An 18,837-nucleotide genomic window follows, 5' to 3' on the forward strand; every position below is an offset into this window, starting at 1 on the left:
TCATCATCTTTTTATTCTCTCCCATCCGACATCCTGATCATCAATTTTTTGAAGGGTGTTTGAACCAACACCCCAACCCCAACTGGATTACAGCTGTCGCAAAACTGTCTTGAGTGGCGTTTGGCGGCATTTTTGGTTTAAATCCATTTTGTTTTTTTATTTAATTTCCCGCATACAATTGGAGCCAATTTGGTTTAATTGTTTTTATTAAGAGTTTTGGCCACGGACTGACAACACTGGACACCGTTCCACCCATCGCCGGACACGACACAGTGCCGGACACAGCAACAATGCGTATAAATAAATCACTTAAATTTCATTGAGCCTCGTCTCTCACTTTGCCAGAGAAAATTGCATTTTAAATGCACACAAATTGAAAATTGCAATAATAATACGATATGCATGTGTGTGTGGGTTGAACTTTTGCATTGGTAAAACGTGCCTCATTATAGAGATCAATGGCTGTCCATGCTGGAAGCGCAATTTGAATGTAAATTGTTGCTCTTTTCACGTACACGCGCGCACATATGAAATTAGTGTTTAAGCATTAAAGATTATCTATCGATATCCATTATTCATGTAGAAAAATCTCCATGCTGGATGTCACAATTTATTCATTTCCAGCTTACAGCAGTCGAATTTACAATCGTCTCATTTGGCATTTCACAGCACTGCTCCTTTGCTGCTGATGCTGCGCAACACTAATCGTTTCAATACTAATGCAGCTTGTAGACGTTTAACAGCACTGTAGTAAATCAGCTGACGACTTTGCACTAATTGTCAAATTTTCACTCGCAACCAAAGCAACCCGTTCAATTCAATTCAAGGTAAAGTGAAACAATTGTCATTTCTTTAATTATATTTATTAACATGCTAGAATTGTTTCAAACATTAAAATGTGTGTTCGCCATGCCAAAGGTCTCGCCATTAGCCTCCAGTTATTTAACGAGAAATTGTGAATGTGTAGTGCGTGAATATTTGCGTGTTTGTATGTCACCTCCAGTATGTCACCGCTATAAAGACCTAGGAAAGCTGTGATGGGTAATGGTAAATTAGTTCGCGGTGCATCCACTATTTGCCACGGCTTCAACTTACCCCGTCAAAAGCTGTACGCTGTCCGTCAAGGATGGCTGTGTACCAGAGTAGAGAATTGTTCGCCAGATTAAGTAGTGTCGCCTTGTGATTCGTGGAAGTAGAAATTGTTCCATCCTACGGAGAGCGTCACATCAGTTTACAGGGCTTTCCTAGCTGTATTGTTGCATCATAGTGTCCGTGTATTTGCGTTGGCCGACTAGAAGAAGAACGAAGAGCGTTGAGGAACGAAACCGGCTTGCAACGGAGGCGCTGCTGTTTAACACTCACTATATATATATTAGTCTTAACGAGGTATTATGTGTGCCGATTTGTGTAGAGCTCTTCTGATTTTGTTCACATTTTAAATTTTACTAAAATTTTATTTTTCACACAACAATTTTGTTATTTGTTTAACCGAAACTAAGTTTTTTTTAGGGGATGTTGCCCCTATGGAGCCCGAAACGATACTGAATTTGTTTGATTTTTTCAATAGCTCGTAAACTTTCACTTGCACTACGACTGGTTTTGAACCGAGAATGGCCTACTACAGCCATCCAATTTTTTGACAACGTGTTCTTGGGTGGATTTGAATGTCATGGCTAGATTTCGGCAGCTCTGATACTGTACAGTCTAGTATATTTCCGTTCTGCGACACCTGTTAGCACCGGGCCTAGCAATTCACATTAGGGTAATACAAACATGGGCGAAAGGAAGGCTTTTGTGAATCTGTTTTTAGTGCGAGGCTTAGGATTTGTGCACTTCTTTCAAAACGAATGTAATTAACATAAGAAGAGTCGACACCTAATCTGCTTTGCATGCTTCAGCCAAACGAATAGCTTCCACCATTGATTTTTTACCTTTTGTGTTGTATTTTGCGGTTTTGCTACTTGGACTCTGACTGAGACACGGTCTGGGCCTCCCACTTCTTGATCTCCTGATCAATACGTTCCTTGGCCCGAACGACTTTCGATTGAATGTAGAACGATCCGCCTCCCTTCTTCTGATTGGCATGAAACAAGTACTGGAACTTGTTCTCGACTTCTCCGCGATCCAGCACATCCTTTACGTTCAGAATCAGCTGCGCCTCTTCCAGCGTCATACCCTTGAGCGCAGCATCGGTTTTGGTGGGATTAAAGGTGGCGGACTGCGCTGCATGCACCCGGGCTGCCTCCCTGTAAACTTCGACCTCCTGACGCACCGTCTTCGCGAACGCCTTGCCAATCGACTGGGCCCCCAAGAGAACGATCCTCACCAAGTACCGGGCCATAGCAACTGAATTTAATATCTGGATTTCAGTATCCGAATATATATATAAACATATATATATATACAGAATTTTCTCAGCTGTAGCGACGGCAACCGATAGTGCATTTCCTTTTTTCTAAATACCCGATGTGTCACAGAAGAATCCGTAGTTTTATGAGCCAACGACAGGAGAACAAGTCTAGGTCGACAGAGCTGCTTCTGATCAATTACATGAATATTATAAATAATATTCACGGCCTCACAGGCACTTTTGCTGAATCAAAAACACCCAATTTGTCAAATTTTCCCAACCAAAGCAACCCGTTCAATTCAATTCAAGGTAAAGTGAAACAACTGTCATTTCTTTAATTATATTTATTTACATGCTAGAATTGTTTCAAACATTAAAATGTGTGTTCGCCATGCCAAAGGTCTCGCCATTAGCCTCCAGTTATTTAACGAGAAATTGTGAATGTGTAGTGCGTGAATATTTGCGTGTATGTATGTCACCTCCAGTATGTCACCGCTATAAAGACCTAGGAAAGCTGTGATGGGTAATGGTAAATTAGTTCGCGGTGCATCCACTATTTGCCACGGCTTCAACTTACCCCGTCAAAAGCTGTACGCTGTCCGTCAAGGATGGCTGTGTACCAGAGTAGAGGATTGTTCGCCAGATTAAGTAGTGTCGCCTTGTGATTCGTGGAAGTAGAAATTGTTCCATCCTACGGAGAGCGTCACATCAGTTTACAGGGCTTTCCTAGCTGTATTGTTGCATCATAGTGTCCGTGTATTTGCGTTGGCCGACTAGAAGAAGAACGAAGAGCGTTGAGGAACGAAACCGGCTTGCAACGGAGGCGCTGCTGTTTAACACTCACTATATATATATTAGTCTTAACGAGGTATTATGTGTGCCGATTTGTGTAGAGCTCTTCTGATTTTGTTCACATTTTAAATTTTACTAAAATTTTATTTTTCACACAACAATTTTGTTATTTGTTTAACCGAAACTAAGTTTTTTTTAGGGGATGTTGCCCCTATGGAGCCCGAAACGATACTGAATTTGTTTGATTTTTTCAATAGCTCGTAAACTTTCACTTGCACTACGACTGGTTTTGAACCGAGAATGGCCTACTACAGCCATCCAATTTTTTGACAACGTGTTCTTGGGTGGATTTAAATGTCATGGCTAGATTTCGGCAGCTCTGATACTGTACAGTCTAGTACATTTCCGTTCTGCGACACCTGTTAGCACCGGGCCTAGCAATTCACATTAGGGAAATGGGCGAAAGGAAAGCTTTTGTGCGAGGCTTAGAATTTGCCCACGTTGTCCAAAACCAGCAGAATTGACATAACAAGAGTCGACACCTAATCATATAAATGTTATATCTGAGAAGAGTAGTAACTAACGAACTAATAAATGACTAAAATATAGAAATGTATCCACAATTGTCTCAGCTGTAGCGAAAGACAACCAATAGTGGACCTCCTATTTTTCCTATTTTTTATCCGATGGGTTATAACTCGATTCGTCGCTTTATTAGAATAACATGAATATACTTATTGTATTCACGGTGCTACGTGTAAAGTTAAAAAGGAATTACGTTTGATCTAGTACTTTATTTTGATGTGTCGCGGAGGGGACACTTTTCGCCTACAGGTGAAAAATACCCAAGCTGAAAGATGTTTTCGTTGTTATGTACGCATATTATTGCATATATGGACAGTTTTCGGCTGAGATTGCATTCGGCGAGATTTCTACACATTTAATTGAATAGTTTCACGTTCTCTTCGTCAGACTCATTTTGTATTCTGAATATGCCTAAAAATGGCAGCCAACGATTGTGTCAAAAGCTTGGCACATGGAATGGAATGTAATCAAAACGTTTCCTTGCTCAGATTCTCTCAGCTTCCGCATCCGCTCCAGAGGCGTATCTGCATATGTATGTAAGTGAGTGTGTGTGAAGCTCATAAACAAATTATACGCAAATTGACAGACTTCCGGGCGTAGGGCTGTCAAGCAGTTAAGTCCCTCTTGTTGTTGTTGCTGCTTCTGCTGCTTCCAATCCTTGGGGCACGTACGTTGTGGCAGCTGCTCCTTCCCGAATTCCCACTCTCTCTGGGGGAGATCTGATGCAATGTAACGTGTGCGTTAGGGGTATTAACGTAATTACAATAATGACTTGTTGCCTTGCCGGGGTCGCATCCCAGAGCCCATCCGCCTGTGCCGCTCCGGAACCCTGGCAGTCATAATTTTATGTGTCGCATGGAGAGAAGAAGCGGCAGCGAGCCATCTCTCTGTGTGGCAGTGGAATCATCATTCACTCAACTGTTGCAGCTCTCGGCTTTCTGGCCATTTTCCGTTAAAATTCACCAACTGTAATTGATCGCATTTGCGTTTTGTTGTTTGATTTCATTGTCTTGTGCGTGAACTGGTGTCTGGAGCCGCCCGAAACCCAAACTGAAACCAAAACTGTGGACGCTGCTGCTCCCCATTTTCTAGTTCAGAAGCCGCAGCTTTAGCTGTTGGCTGGGGCTCATTCATTATGCAAACACCTCCACATGGCTATCTAAACGTGGCCATGGCCAGCCTCGTGCTCGCTTCGCTCTGGCAGGACTGGCAGGAGTCCTGCCTTTTGCGATTAGTTGCCATTTAAACTTCTATTACCGCCCCGATCGGTCCACCGATTCCGATTCCGATTCCATTCCGACTTCTATGCCTACATCTACATCTATTCCCATGCCTATTCCCATTCCCATTCCAATTCCCATTCCAACTCTGATTCCATTTGGTTTGGTATTTTTTGTGCTGTTGCCGGGAGGAGTAGGAGTGCGGCCAGCGGATGGAACGCTCGTCAGTTGTGTCCGATGGCTGGCCGCCATAGCATTTTGATTTCCGCACTGCATCCGGCAGTTTTAATCCCCCGACAGGGAGAGCGCCAGCCCACACAGTGTCCTCTCCTCCCTCGAAAATGCAACAAAAAATTTTAGAGTGCAAATGCAACAAGAAGTGCGAATTTTGTCGCACTCAAGTAAACCTCATGGAGGTTTCCCTTACTGAAACTGATTTGGATGGGCAATAAATGGAATATATATATAATATATACGATAATGTTGCACATGCAATTAATGAGAATAAATATAGTACTTCTAGAAGAAACCAACCAATAGATAATAGATGATAATCTCTTTCCAGATAGAGTACAGAGAAGAGTACACTCATCTGTGGAGGGTAGAGGGTAGGGGATGGCGAACAGTTCACTATTTACCACACACGCACATGCAACGTGGGATCTGCTGCAACGTGGCAAGGCTGGCGTCGGTGATGCATGGCCATGGCCATGGCGCTGAAAGTGGTCGGAGCAGGCCTAGTGTCCGTGTCCAGTGTCGCATTCATTGCCATTCATTCGCTGCTGCCGTTCGTGGTTCGCCCCGACCCCCGACCCCCGATCCCCGACCCCTGGCCGCCACTCCCCAGTCCCCAGTCTCCAGCCCCAGTCCGCCACCGGCTATCCACTCCCTGGCCGAATTGCGTACTGTTGTTGCTTGTGGCTAACATGCAAGCTTAGGATTTGGAAAACAATTTCACTGTTAGTGGAATGTCAACGTCAGGTCTCGCTTCTGCCAGTTCCACCGTATCCTTCTCCTCCACCTCCTCCTCCACCTCCTCCTCCTCCTCCTCCTCGTCCTCATGATCTAAAATTGTAGGCGCGATGCGTCGCACACATCACTAATTAGTGATGTGCAATAATCGTGCGTGTGCCTGTGAGGGAGGGCAGTTGTTGGAGTTGGTCGCCAGAGGCCTGCCAGGGGATTCGAAAGCACGGCCATGGCCATGGCTGCGGGACTTCGACGTAGTTGGCTCGGTTCAAAAATTGCAACATTGTTAATCAACTGTGCGTGTCGCATAAGTTGCATTTGCTTTCAGTTGGTTGGACGGGATTGGATTGGATGGAACAGTGGTGCAGAGGGCAGGGGGCAGGAGGCAGGAGGAGCCCATGGTCATGGGTGGTGTGCGAAAGTGCTCTGGAGCTACCATTCACCACAAAATGGCCCATTCATTCGGATGCACCCTTCGGCCGTCGCACCCTTTGGCCAAGTAAGTGAAAAATTGCACTGCGGATGAAGATCATAGCAAAATATGTTGGCATCCATGCTCAAGGTCAATCGGGCCCAATTCTCCTCGGAGGAATTCTCCCGATTTCTATTCTCCCAGATATGTCCCGCAGGAGTGCATTTATTTGGTTAATATAAACGTTCCTTTATCCCTGCACTATGGTTTTCGTTGGTGGTGCTGCTGTGCCCCTTGCCTTGATTTTAACATCAAAAGTTTCTCCATGATATTCCAAAAAATTGCAACCTAATGGGAAATGGGTGAGGATGACCAAGAGGCGGAGATGGGTGCTGGGTGGCGGGCTGCCAATACGTCTGGCTGCAGTAAATTGACCAGAAAAACAGCAAAGGGCATCGGGGTCAGCCTAATTGAAATTTCATGTTGTGAAGCAAGCGAGCGGACGGTTGAGGCCGATTGCGTGGTGGCTAGGAGGGAGTTCGTCGGTGGATTCTCTGGGATTTGTAATCAAGAGAAGAGTAAACGAGTGGGAGAAGGAACACCAAGAGGGAGGAAAAGAGAATTTTAAATTTTCCAAACAGCAAAAAATTAAATAAAAGTTAAATCGACAATTAAGAAATTCAACAAATTAAAAAACAACTGCGACCGATCGACCTATATGTATTATATGTATATTTAGTATAGGTAAACCCTTAAGAAATTATCTTCAGGAATAGTTACTCTTTACTTCTTTAGGTAGTGCTCACAACGTTCCCGATCGTTTTTATTATTAATTATTATTATTTTTTAACCTTCAACTTTACTTTGCACAATCGTCGTCTGTACATATGTATACGTAAGTATGTATGTACATATGTATGCACATATTTATATTTATATTTTTTGTGTTAGTATAAAGCAGTGGATTTTAATGTAGGACTTAAAATTCTAATTTCAGATCCGAGGAATTGAAAAGTTTCAGTATACTTTTTTCGCTCGACAGAAGCACAGCTACCGATATACTTCAAAACTAAATTTGTTTCTCAAAATTGAGTAAGTTTCTTTATACAAATAAAAAGAAAAACACTATTCGAAACATTTTTTCTTCAAATCAACAGAAATATGTCTGGAAATAGTCCTGGATTCGGGATCGAGGGGGATGACTATTTTGTGCTCCCGGATTCCGAAGACGATTTGGCTTTGGCCGTGATCCCTTTGCGGAACAACGGTGCTGGCGATGGGAATTACGTAGAGGATGGCCTTCACTTACGGGATCCTGAGCAGGGACCTCATCGCCTGGTTGCCGGTCGATCCGACATTAATGAAATTCGTGACATGGTGGCCCTAAATGGGCAGGACCACATTGAGTCTGAAGAGGGCCCGCTGCAGAATAACAACAGGAACAACGAACAGGATGGACTCAATGACCCTTTGGAATTTTTCTGCACGGGGGTACTTTGGACTACGCTAATGCACCCGTTCCATCATGCCGGTGTCTTGATGCAACTGGGCTTTGACCCTTTTCCTGGTGAGATTGTCCGGGTGGGATTGCTCGGATCGCGCAGTCTTCTGCCTGATACGCAACACCTCATTGGCTACATCCATCAGAGCGATGGATTCTTCGCCCTCTTTCGGGGTCTGAAGGCGAGCATCGCGGGAAATTTTCTTTCCTACCTGATGGAGTCAGCTATGGTGGCGATGGGTCTGGGAACTCGCAAACTAACCCATAAGACTGGGACTTCTGTGAAGGATGTGTCAAGGAACTTGCTAGTCAGAAGCATCCGATTGACCTTGAATCTGGTCGTCACGCAGCCGTTAACTGTGGTCTCGACTCGCCAGATCGCCCAGTTTATAGGTTGCGAAAATGTCTACAAAACTCTGGCCCAAACCATCTGCAAGATATTCACCGAAGAAGGCGTGGCCGGTTTCTACGCCGGATTTGTGCCCCGCCTGCTGCGCAATATAGGCGTCATGGCAGTCACCACTGTGGCGACGGCTCTCTTCTTCCACTATTGGCCGCAACACTCCAACATTCAGGTACTCAACGAGGTAATAGTCAATGTTTCGTCCTCGTACGCTCTGCACCCGTTGTCAGTGGTGGGCACCTGTATGGATGTTCAAGGGTCCCCCTTGGCTGCTGCAATGCCGTCTCAAATGCCGCACTATGAACACTGGACCAAGTGCTTTTATGATATATATCAAGGTAATGGATTCTACCACCGTGGGGGCGTTCTTTTCTGGCGTACGGTGCCTGTCAAGGGGCTGAATGACTTTATGGGACGCCCGAAATAAGCACAGAGTTGGCTCAGCCCTTTTTTTTCCAGCGTTTTGTTGAACAAAATAAACAATGTTGTTGTTGCAATGATATTTTCCATATAGACTGTAGCTTTTCACTCTCCCTTTATAGCTAAAGGTAGTATTTCATTTGACAGCTGCAACAGCGGATCACTGCTAGCCTTCACGGTATGTTTATACCATCGCAATGGTATCGTAAGAGACGAATAATAGGAGCACCCTATTATAGGTTTTGTTGCCTGCCACAGCAACTGAGATTATTGTGTATGGTATTACTATTAATATAGTCAAACGAGAACAATTCATAAGACTGGACCATGGCCCGATACTTATCGAGGACCGTTCTCTTGGGGGTCCAGTGGATTGGCAAGGCGTTTGTATCGATCAGGAGATCAAGAAGTGGGAGGCCCAGACCGTATCGCAGGCCCAGTCAGGACCTGCATAAATGATTGGGGGTCTACTCTTGTTATGTCAATTCTGCTGGTTTTGGACAACGTGGGCAAAATCAGAGCTGCCGAAATCTAGCCATGACATTCAAATCCACCCAAGAACACGTTGTCAAAAAATTTAATGGCCGTAGTAGGCCATTCTCGGTTCAAAACCAGTCGTAGTGCAAGTGAAAGTTTACGAGCTATTGAAAAAATCAAACAAATTCAGTATCGTTTCGGGCTCTATAGGGGTAACATCCCCTAAAAAAAATTTAGTTTCGGTTATACTAGTTACAAAATTGTTGTGTGAAAAATAAAATTTTAGTCAAATTTAAAATGTGAACAAAATCAGAAGAGCTCTACACAAATCGGCACACATAATACCTCGTTAAGACTAATATATATATAGTGAGTGTTAAACAGCAGCGCCTCCGTTGCAAGCCGGTTTCGTTCCTCAACGCTCTTCGTTCTTCTTCTAGTCGGCCAACGCAAATACACGGACACTTTGATGCAACAATACAGCTAGGAAAGCCCTGTAAACTGATGTGACGCTCTCCGTAGGATGGAACAATTTCTACTTCCACGAATCACAAGGCGACACTACTTAATCTGGCGAACAATCTACTCTGGTACACAGCCATCCTTGACGGACAGCGTACAGCTTTTGACGGGGTAAGTTGAAGCCGTGGCAAATAGTGGATGCACCGCGAACTAATTTACCATTACCCATCACAGCTTTCCTAGGTCTTTATAGCGGTGACATACTGGAGGTGGCATACATACACGCAAATATACACCCAAATATTCACGCACTACACATTCACAATTTCTCGTTAAATAACTGGAGGCTAATGGCGAGACCTTTGGCAAGGCGAACACACATTTTAATGTTTGAAACAATTCTAGCATGTAAATAAATATAATTAAAGAAATGACAGTTGTTTCACTTTACCTTGAATTGAATTGAACGGGTTGCTTTGGTTGGGAAAATTTGACAAATTGGGTGTTTTTGCCTCAGCAAAAGTGCCTGTCATGTAATTGATCAGAAGCAGCTCTGTCGACATAGACTTGTTGTCCTGTCGTTGGCTCATAAAACTACGGAATCTTCTGTGACACATCGGGTATTTAGAAAAAAGGAAATCCACTATCGGTTGCCGTCGCTACAGCTGAGAAAATTCTGTATATATATATATATGTATGTTTATATATTTATTCGGATACTAAAATCCAGATATTAAATTCAGTTGCTATGGCCCGGTACTTGGTGAGGATCGTTCTCTTGGGGGCCCAGTCGATTGGCAAGGCGTTCGCGAAGACGGTGCGTCAGGAGGTCGAAGTTTACAGGGAGGCAGCCCGGGTGCATGCAGCGCAGTCCGCCACCTTTAATCCCACCAAAACCGATGCTGCGCTCAAGGGTATGACGCTGGAAGAGGCGCAGCTGATTCTGAACGTAAAGGATGTGCTGGATCGCGGAGAAGTCGAGAACAAGTTCCAGTACTTGTTTCATGCCAATCAGAAGAAGGCAGGCGGATCGTTCTACATTCAATCGAAGGTCGTTCGGGCCAAGGAACGTATTGATCAGGAGATCAAGAAGTGGGAGGCCCAGACCGTGTCTCAGTCAGAGTCCAAGTAGCAAAACCGCAAAATACAACACAAAAGGTAAAAAATCAATGGTGGAAGCTATTCGTTTGGCTGAAGCATGCAAAGCAGATTAGGTGTCGACTCTTCTTATGTTAATTACATTCGTTTTGAAAGAAGTGCACAAACCCTAAGCCTCGCACTAAAAACAGATTCACAAAAGCTTTCCTTTCGCCCATGTATTTCCGTAATGTCAATTGCCATGACATTCGAATCCACCCAAGAACACGTTGTCAAAAAATTGAATGGCTGTAGTAGGCCATTCTCGGTTCAAAACCAGTCGTAGTGCAAGTGAAAGTTTACGAGCTATTGAAAAAATCAAACAAATTCAGTATCGTTTCGGGCTCCATAGGGGTAACATCCCCTAAAAAAAACTTAGTTTCGGTTAAACAAATAACAAAATTGTTGTGTGAAAAATAAAATTTTAGTAAAATTTAAAATGTGATCAAAAACAGAAGAGCACTACACAAATCGGCACACATAATACCTCGTTAAGACTAATATATATATAGTGAGTGTTAAACAGCAGCGCCTCCGTTGCAAGCCGGTTTCGTTCCTCAACGCTCTTCGTTCTTCTTCTAGTCGGCCAACGCAAATACACGGACACTATGATGCAACAATACAGCTAGGAAAGCCCTGTAAACTGATGTGACGCTCTCCGTAGGATGGAACAATTTCTACTTCCACGAATCACAAGGCGACACTACTTAATCTGGCGAACAATCTACTCTGGTACACAGCCATCCTTGACGGACAGCGTACAGCTTTTGACGGGGTAAGTTGAAGCCGTGGCAAATAGTGGATGCACCGCGAACTAATTTACCATTACCCATCACAGCTTTCCTAGGTCTTTATAGCGGTGACATACATTGGAGGTGACATATGTACATACACGCAAATATTCACGCACTACACATTCACAATTTCTCGTTAAATAACTGGAGGCTAATGGCGAGACCTTTGGCATGGCGAACACACATTTTAATGTTTGAAACAATTCTAGCATGTAAATAAATATAATTAAAGAAATGACAGTTGTTTCACTTTACCTTGAATTGAATTGAATTGAATTGAATTGAACGGGTTGCTTTGGTTGGGAAAATTTGACAAATTGGGTGTTTTTGCCTCAGCAAAAGTGCCTGTCATGTAATTGATCAGAAGCAGCTCTGTCGTCATAGACTTGTTCTCCTGTCGTTGGCTCATAAAACTACGGATTCTTCTGTGACACATCGGGTATTTAGAGAAAAGGAAATCCACTATCGGTTGCCGTCGCTACAGCTGAGAAAATTCTGTATATATATATATGTTTATATATTTATTCGGATACTGAAATCCAGATATTAAATTCAGTTGCTATGGCCCGGTACTTCGTTTGGCTGAAGCATGCAAAGCAGATTAGGTGTCGACTCTTCTTATGTTAATTACATTCGTTTTGAAAGAAGTGCACAAATCCTAAGCCTCGCACTAAAAACAGATTCACAAAAGCTTTCCTTTCGCCCATTCTTTTGCTTTATTCCAATTGTTGAGGCCTGTTGAGGAGGATGGCTTTGACTGGAAGGCTGGCTGCTCGGATCGAGTTGAGTTGTGCCGGAATGGCACATTTCATTGTTGTTTTCACATTCAAAAGCTTGTTGAGCAGCCACTCGACTCCGTATCTTTCCCTCTTTACTGTTGCAGTCTAACCAAATGTCAGCAGAGATTAAGCGGCTAAAATCTAGACAGGGTTCAGATGCCAACTAACCAATGCAATGTAACGAAGCGTAACGAGAGACACAAGAACCGGCAAGGACACGTTGTACAAGATTTTATACACTACCAGGCACACAGACGCACAGACGCACACCCACAAGCATGCAGACAGACAATGAAGCGTAACTGGCAGATGCACGTAATGAAAATATCAAAAATCTAAAACGAAATGTGCCAACAGCCAGGGACTACCGAGTGCTAACGCACGGCCCAGACACAATTCAGTTTTGGTTCATTTGAATGCGACACATTTTTGGGCTACAACTCCGTGAGTAGAGGGTATCAAGAGTCTACCAATGCCCGGTCGGCAAGCCTCTTAGCAGAACTCTTCCTATGATTTTTGCAGGTGCCGTTTCCTAATTCGAATCCAGGGTATATTCTTGGTCATCTGGCATCTGTCTTCTACCCCGAAAATCCTTGCTTAAATGCCAGTTGGGCCAGTTGTTGCTGCTGTAGGTGTAGCTGCTGCGAGTTGGTCAGGTTCATTTAGGCCAGAGAAATCAAGAGTCAAAAGTTAGACTTGGGACCCTCGTGTCGCTTCCTCCTTCGACCACATAACGAAACTATAAACGTTGGGAAATTACTAGTTATTACACGGGCATGTGTGTGTGTGTGTGTGGCTCACATGGATGATGAGGGGAAAATTCGTATCGTCTTAATAACCAAAAAATGCCATCAGGCATCAGCTTTCAGCCATGGCAGTACCAGCAGCAGAGGCAGCAGCAGCATGTCCTCTCCTAGAAATTTCTCCACTGTTCTGTCCTGTCCTGGCATGTCCTGTTCTTGATTCTAGCCTGGTTCCTGCAACATTCACGCATGCCTGCCTAACAGTGGATATACATAGACACAAACATGCATATGGACATGTAGACATGTATTTTATTATACTATATGTATGTATATGAGTGCATCGTAGCAACTGTTGAGCAGAACACGAATCTGTTGTAGTGTCGCCTGAGCAAAATGCAATTAGACTAACGATGCAACACAATTTTGTCTTCAACTTCATAAAGATGTGATGCCAGCGAGGAGAGATGAGTACTTTCGAGAGGGGCTTCGGGAAAGCCAGATGGTCAGCCAGAGAGAACGAGGTGCAGTTTGAACAGTTTCACTGCTCTTGGAGCGATGAGAAAGTGATGATATTTTTCTGAAAATCGCCAATCGTTTTACATTTGTCACAGATACTCGTATGTAGAAAAACTGAAGGATAATGGGGAAAAGCTATATATAATGTTGTGTTTTTTATATTTAGATAGAAGGTTAGCATTTCTTCACCGTCTTTTCCATCCTGCAGACTGTTCTGCCATCGAATTTCCACTGGCTTTGTGCCATACTTCGATGGAAGAGATTATCTTAATGGGGTGTAAAAATGTAGCAAACCTTTTGAGCAGCCTTCGTAAAATTTGCAACACTTTTGTGGTGCAGCTCTCGTCCATCTGTGTGGGTGCGTGGACATTTGTGTGAGTTTGTGAGTAGCGGAAATGTTGAACAAAATCAAGCATTTGCTTGGGAAACTGGGGAGGCTTTGTCCTGCGACTTGGGTTTCGTAAGCTGTCAGTTTTGTGCCCAGCAAATTGCAGTACGTTCGGGCTTAATTACCATTAATATCGAGTCAATTAAGGAGTCAATTATGAATTATTATTGAAATCAGATCGAATGAAAGCAGTACGCATATATGAGTATGTATGCCTGTAGATTTAGGTGTGTATCTGTATCCGTGCATGTGGGTAGATCAATATCAGTATCCGTTTCAAATAATTTACATGTGTTCATGCCCCTTCTAAGAACGCGGTCGACAGCAGACATAACAAAATTGCCACATGTTCACATCTCATATATGTCATAATTAACACAGGCCACTAAATGCATGATTGGTAACATATGAATATTAATTATGCACTCGGTTCCACTCGGCCAAATCGCTGCAAAATCTCTGGTACTGAGACCGTGAAAAAACGTCCGATAAACAACTGAAATGGTTCAAAGAATTCAAAGAAAATATTTTATGAAGAACTTGTTTAAATTATTATGGCAGTGACTTTTATTAGAGACAAGGCTTAAATGTATGTCCCTTTATTTTGTATAGTGCTGGGGGTCTATGTTATATATGGGGTCTTCTCGGTTAACGTGGCAAGTTCACAAAGTCAAAAAATCCCTAAACAAGCCTATAAAAATGGTTGGAAAATATGAGGCAGCAGTCCGAAATGTTTCGCGGGGAAAAATCGAGGTGAATATGCTATTGGGAACATGGTTTCATTTTTTGTGTTTTGGTGGATTGGGCGGATGGTTCTGGTTGAAATATATAACGCATACGCCGCATGGGCTTCCGATTTCCGACAACAACGTCGGCGGTTTCAATTTTATACCGTTAAACCAATTAACAGGTTTTACACAAGCACAAACACAAACATACTCCCTTCCTCACACTCACACCCGTACACACACCCACACACACACACTTAACCCGCACACATTTATGAGGTGTTAATCGACGTCATTCTGATGTAAAGCGCGATGAGAAGCAATATATATTTTATGGGTTGCGTAATTAACAGGCAACAACAATAAACAGCCAGAGGTAGAGACAGCGACAGGTTAATGAGGCTTCATTGATTATGCATTTATGCATATGAGGTGTGTGAGGAACTGGAGCGGGCTTTTCTTTGGGGGAGGAGCAGGTGGCGACGGAGATGGAGGAGAAGGTTTGAGTGCCGGTGAGTGGCAGCTTTCCACATCAAATTAAAATGCTACATATGCTAATGAAATCAACCAAAATTATGAGCAATTATGAATAGCTTAATGGGATTGCCATTGCTTGGCATTGGTTTCGCTCGGATTGGGTTGTTGTGGCATTCTTCCTTTACACATGGCACCTCTCTATTTAGCTTTTAAAGCTACTAGCTTTAAAGTGTATTTTCTTTTATTTTTTGGGAAAGAGACACAGAAGAAACAGGGAGTATGGTGAGAGGGAGAGGTAGAGGTAGAAGCAGCCAGGTGTAAATTATAAAACTGGCAAGATTTTTGTTTGGCATTTCCTTTCCTGATGCGGGAGTTGGAGACGATGATGATGATGACGATGATGGCACTGCTGGCACACAGACTCTTCGTCTGTCGTCATAGCTGGCTGGGCTTGGACTCGAGCGTAATGCCAACAATTACGCAGCTGAATATTTTATGAGCCCAGCAGATTAATATGAATATTTTATTATCATTTTAGATTCCTTATTTCTTTCTCTGGCTCTCACCCACTCTGGGCTGTCTTTCTGTCTGTCTGCCAAAGAACCAGCCAGCAGCCCATGCCAAGGACCAAACCAAGTCAAGTTAGACGGTATGGCCAGAAATATGCTTTGTTTTTTGGCATTTCATTGTGGAGACTTCTGCTGTGCCAGAGAGCCGCTTTCCATGGAAGTGCAGCGTCCCATTCGGACCATTTATGTGACAATTTTATAGAGTTATTTAACCTAATATTTGCTCAAAAGAAAATCAGATTGATTTGAGTGCATTTTGTGTAACTTTCTCCAGGCATTTTCTCAAGTTGAAGTTTGAGTTGAATTTTCAGAGTATTAAATGTTCGTTGGTTTTGGGGTTCCTCTCTTTTGACTCCCCTTCCTGTTTGGTCTGCCGTTTTTTTGCACCTTGGCAGACGAAAATGTTTATGCCTTGCCCCCAAACAGAGAGAGAGAGAGAGAGAGGGAGAGAGCCAGGAAAAAGAATAAATGAAAAGTGTGTGAGAACGGCAAAGGGAAAATGTGGTGAGAACGGAATTTATGACCACGAGCCTTCAAAGGGCCAAGTTGCCTAAATGTTTTTTCTTTCCCCTGCAGCAGCAGCAGCAGCCGCAATCCCAATCCCATTTCCATTCCCACCGCCTTGCGCCTTGTAAAACGAGGCCAAAACAAATTGGGGACGAGGAGTCCCCTTAATTCGCAGTCAAAGCCAAAAAGCCACTTGGAAAACTGTGGGCGAGAGCAAAGCGGCATTTTCTTTCATTTGTTGCGTTTTAAATTTTCATGCGCAGCGAGTGTCGGCAATTACGAAGGCCTAAACTTAACAGATGAAGATACACATGGATGTACATATATGTTTAGTGTGTAGGGCTCCCAATAATATCGTCATCATCAAGTGCCACGCCCACAGCCCCTACGTTTTTTTTGGCGGTGGGGAAAGCGTGTCCAGACAGCTTGCTGTGGAGGAAGGTGCAGGGCATCTCTGATTTATGCAGGCCATAAAATAGCTTGGCGTGAAAAAACGGAGAAAGTCGTGGGAGGCGGAGTACTGGTGCCGCCGTGGCAGGGGTAAGGGGATGTGCCGAAGCCGAAGCCGGAGCAGGCTTAGCCCCGAACTGAAAGGAGATCAACGTGTTTCGGGGTGCAGTCAGGGGTTGTCGGCTCCAGGATGCCTGTCAAGTCGCAGCGAATGCAGCGCAAGATGAAGCGCTTCTGGGGCTGGAAAACCAAGTCCGTAGCGGAACTAGTTCCATTGGTGCATTATAGAATGGTTCATTGGAGGTTCCAGTGGGTCCTGATACGTCGGAGTCCTTTCGGTAAGTGACTGCTATTGACTTCCCCTGTAAATGACCCCCCAAGCTAGGAGAGCAATCCAGCGCATCTCTTGGTTGCTCTTTCCAACGATGAATCATAGCAATTCCCCACAATTCTGAATACAAAACCGTATTTACACACTTCCAGAACATTGCGGTTGGATTTCAATCAGGATTCAAGCACAATACTAGGTGCCGCACAATTTAAAATCGAAATCCGATTCCGTTCCGTAGCTGCAGCCTGCAGCCCTGGACCAAGGATGGTCACGTAGCTAAAATCGAGTCTCAGGAGAGCGCAATCCGGAGGCGTTCGTTCACGTTCATGTTGGTTGGCAGGCGGCATTATAATGCATTTTTTTTCTCCTCTTTTTGCCACTCTGGTCCCTTGCTCTCATTATGTGCTTGCCTTGTAACCCTGACACCGGACTGACTGTCTGAATAGGCAACAGGCAAGCGGCATGTGAAAGTCGGTAGTCGGTAGTCGGTTGTCGGTTGGCTGAGAGGATTGGTAAGGTCTCGTGCGATTTTTCCTTGGCCGCACATGCCTGACTGCACTTCAATCAAAATCAAATATTACACCCGGACTATGGATCATGGAGCATGCATATAGGACTCGTGCAAATGTGCATTTTCTTCTGCCGCTGGCTTTTGTTGTGGACCAGCAGCAGACCCAGACCCAGACCTAGACCCCGACCAGGCAGACCTGGCCATGGCTTGATTACGCACGTTTATTACTGAAGATATAACACGAATCGGAATGGGAATAGCAACAGGAACACGAACGGGCACGGGAAGAGCAATAGGAATCATCATCAGTATGCGTTGTATGGCCTCAAGGTGTACAACATGATTACTTGCAAATCACGAGAATGTGATTGGGCCACACACACTTACAAACGCAGGATGGGGTACGGTCAGGGGGACAGGGGGGACAGGTATCTAGACGAGTTGCATTGCATTATGATATTTTCGATTAGGGAAGATAATTCAGAAAGAGTCTTGGCCGGAATGGCTATGATTACGTGGATTGTACGAGTGTTTGATGGTTTCTGGTTGCTGTTTGCTGGTTGTGTTGATAGGCCGGGGGCGGGTGCAACAAGTTAGTTGTTTGGTTGCACGAGAATGGCTGTCTGTATTATTTATTTCTAATTAAAATTTGAACCGGTCGCGCCGTTTGTTCATGAATATTAATTTGGTTTTTAAGGCCGCCAACAATGGAAAACTAAACATGAATTACAACTAAATATTTATAACTCATTTTCACAGACACACAAACACACACACACACACACATCACACAAACACATATGTAAATAATTGACCAAAAACACATACACGAAGAGTTAAGTAAAATTTAAACTGGTATGTGTGTGTGTGGCGCGTGAAAATACACAAAATTAACTTGTATTTAAAATTTAATTAAAACTTTTGCTGTTATTTACATGTACCGCTGCGGCATAGTCACACCTCCCGCTACCAGCACAACCCCACCCCCTCCATGGCCACTCCATGCGACCGCTCTTTTCAATGGCTTCACTAGCAGAGGGCCCTAAAAAGTAGGCAACTCTTTTTGTATATCAGTTGTGCGACTGCCACTGTCGCCCCGCTGCACCCGCTGTGCGTCGTGGCAGGAGGCAACAGCCAAAACTTTGCCAAAATCCATAATGCATTACATACGCCCGGCCCTGGGCAATGGTTCTGCATAAATATAAACGAGTGTATCCGTACACGAGTATAATTGAAATATCGCGAACAGTTTTTGGTTTATCGCATCGGGAACGACAATACAGCAGAACAACAAAAATAGTTAAACCAGGGTC

General features: G+C 43.9%; 3 protein-coding genes across 7 annotated transcripts; 2 read left to right on the top strand and 1 right to left on the bottom strand.

Annotated features, from left to right (window-relative positions):
• The first annotated feature begins 776 nt into the window (after nucleotides 1-776).
• On the top strand, nucleotides 777-8,745 carry LOC6901822 (mitochondrial carrier homolog 2). Its single transcript, XM_002134454.3, has 3 exons — nucleotides 777-827; nucleotides 7,326-7,420; nucleotides 7,486-8,745. Exon 3 carries the CDS (start codon nucleotides 7,490-7,492, stop codon nucleotides 8,657-8,659), a length of 1,170 nt encoding a protein of 389 aa, XP_002134490.2. The 5' UTR covers nucleotides 777-827; nucleotides 7,326-7,420; nucleotides 7,486-7,489; the 3' UTR covers nucleotides 8,660-8,745.
• Nucleotides 842-3,355, bottom strand: LOC6901821 (mitochondrial import inner membrane translocase subunit TIM16-like). 2 transcript variants are annotated; one of them, XR_004470110.1, is made up of 7 exons: nucleotides 3,195-3,355; nucleotides 2,928-3,123; nucleotides 2,406-2,864; nucleotides 1,932-2,346; nucleotides 1,363-1,649; nucleotides 1,096-1,291; nucleotides 842-1,032 (listed from the first exon to the last, which is right to left on the bottom strand). XR_004470110.1 is itself a non-coding variant. In XM_033383306.1 (2 exons), exons 1-2 carry the CDS (start codon nucleotides 2,443-2,445, stop codon nucleotides 1,958-1,960), a joined length of 429 nt encoding a protein of 142 aa, XP_033239197.1. In that variant the 5' UTR covers nucleotides 2,446-2,519; the 3' UTR covers nucleotides 1,803-1,957. The 2 variants fall into 2 exon arrangements, 1 of the variants encoding a protein (XP_033239197.1); XM_033383306.1 differs by lacking the exons at nucleotides 842-1,032; nucleotides 1,096-1,291; nucleotides 1,363-1,649; nucleotides 2,928-3,123; nucleotides 3,195-3,355 and having other exon boundaries at nucleotides 1,803-2,346; nucleotides 2,406-2,519.
• A 568-nt stretch (nucleotides 8,746-9,313) lies between the features above and the next one.
• Nucleotides 9,314-11,748, top strand: LOC6901823 (mitochondrial import inner membrane translocase subunit Tim16-like). Of its 4 annotated transcripts, XM_033383307.1 has the most exons (4): nucleotides 10,143-10,269; nucleotides 10,335-10,749; nucleotides 11,311-11,503; nucleotides 11,567-11,748. In XM_033383307.1, exon 2 carries the CDS (start codon nucleotides 10,340-10,342, stop codon nucleotides 10,721-10,723), a length of 384 nt encoding a protein of 127 aa, XP_033239198.1. In that variant the 5' UTR covers nucleotides 10,143-10,269; nucleotides 10,335-10,339; the 3' UTR covers nucleotides 10,724-10,749; nucleotides 11,311-11,503; nucleotides 11,567-11,748. The 4 variants fall into 4 exon arrangements, 2 of the variants coding, with proteins under 2 accessions (XP_033239198.1, XP_033239199.1); XR_004470112.1 differs by lacking the exons at nucleotides 10,143-10,269; nucleotides 10,335-10,749 and adding an exon at nucleotides 9,314-9,498 and having other exon boundaries at nucleotides 11,567-11,745; XM_033383308.1 differs by lacking the exon at nucleotides 10,143-10,269 and having other exon boundaries at nucleotides 10,291-10,749.
• The last annotated feature ends 7,089 nt before the right edge of the window (nucleotides 11,749-18,837 follow it).

Source organism: Drosophila pseudoobscura, chromosome X (genome assembly GCF_009870125.1).
Source record: "Drosophila pseudoobscura strain MV-25-SWS-2005 chromosome X, UCI_Dpse_MV25, whole genome shotgun sequence".
NCBI lineage: Eukaryota > Metazoa > Arthropoda > Insecta > Diptera > Drosophilidae > Drosophila > Drosophila pseudoobscura.

Bases quoted from the DNA above. Each gene is read 5' to 3' on its own strand.
- LOC6901821 (XM_033383306.1), bottom strand. From the start codon at position 2,445: ATGCACTATCGGTTGCCGTCGCTACAGCTGAGAAAATTCT. The intron at 2,347-2,405 runs GTATATATATAT...TATTAAATTCAG, and splicing joins GCTACAGCTGAGAAAATTCT to TTGCTATGGCCCGGTACTTG.
- LOC6901822 (XM_002134454.3), top strand. From the start codon at position 7,490: ATGTCTGGAAATAGTCCTGGATTCGGGATCGAGGGGGATGACTATTTT.
- LOC6901823 (XM_033383307.1), top strand. From the start codon at position 10,340: ATGGCCCGGTACTTGGTGAGGATCGTTCTCTTGGGGGCCCAGTCGATT.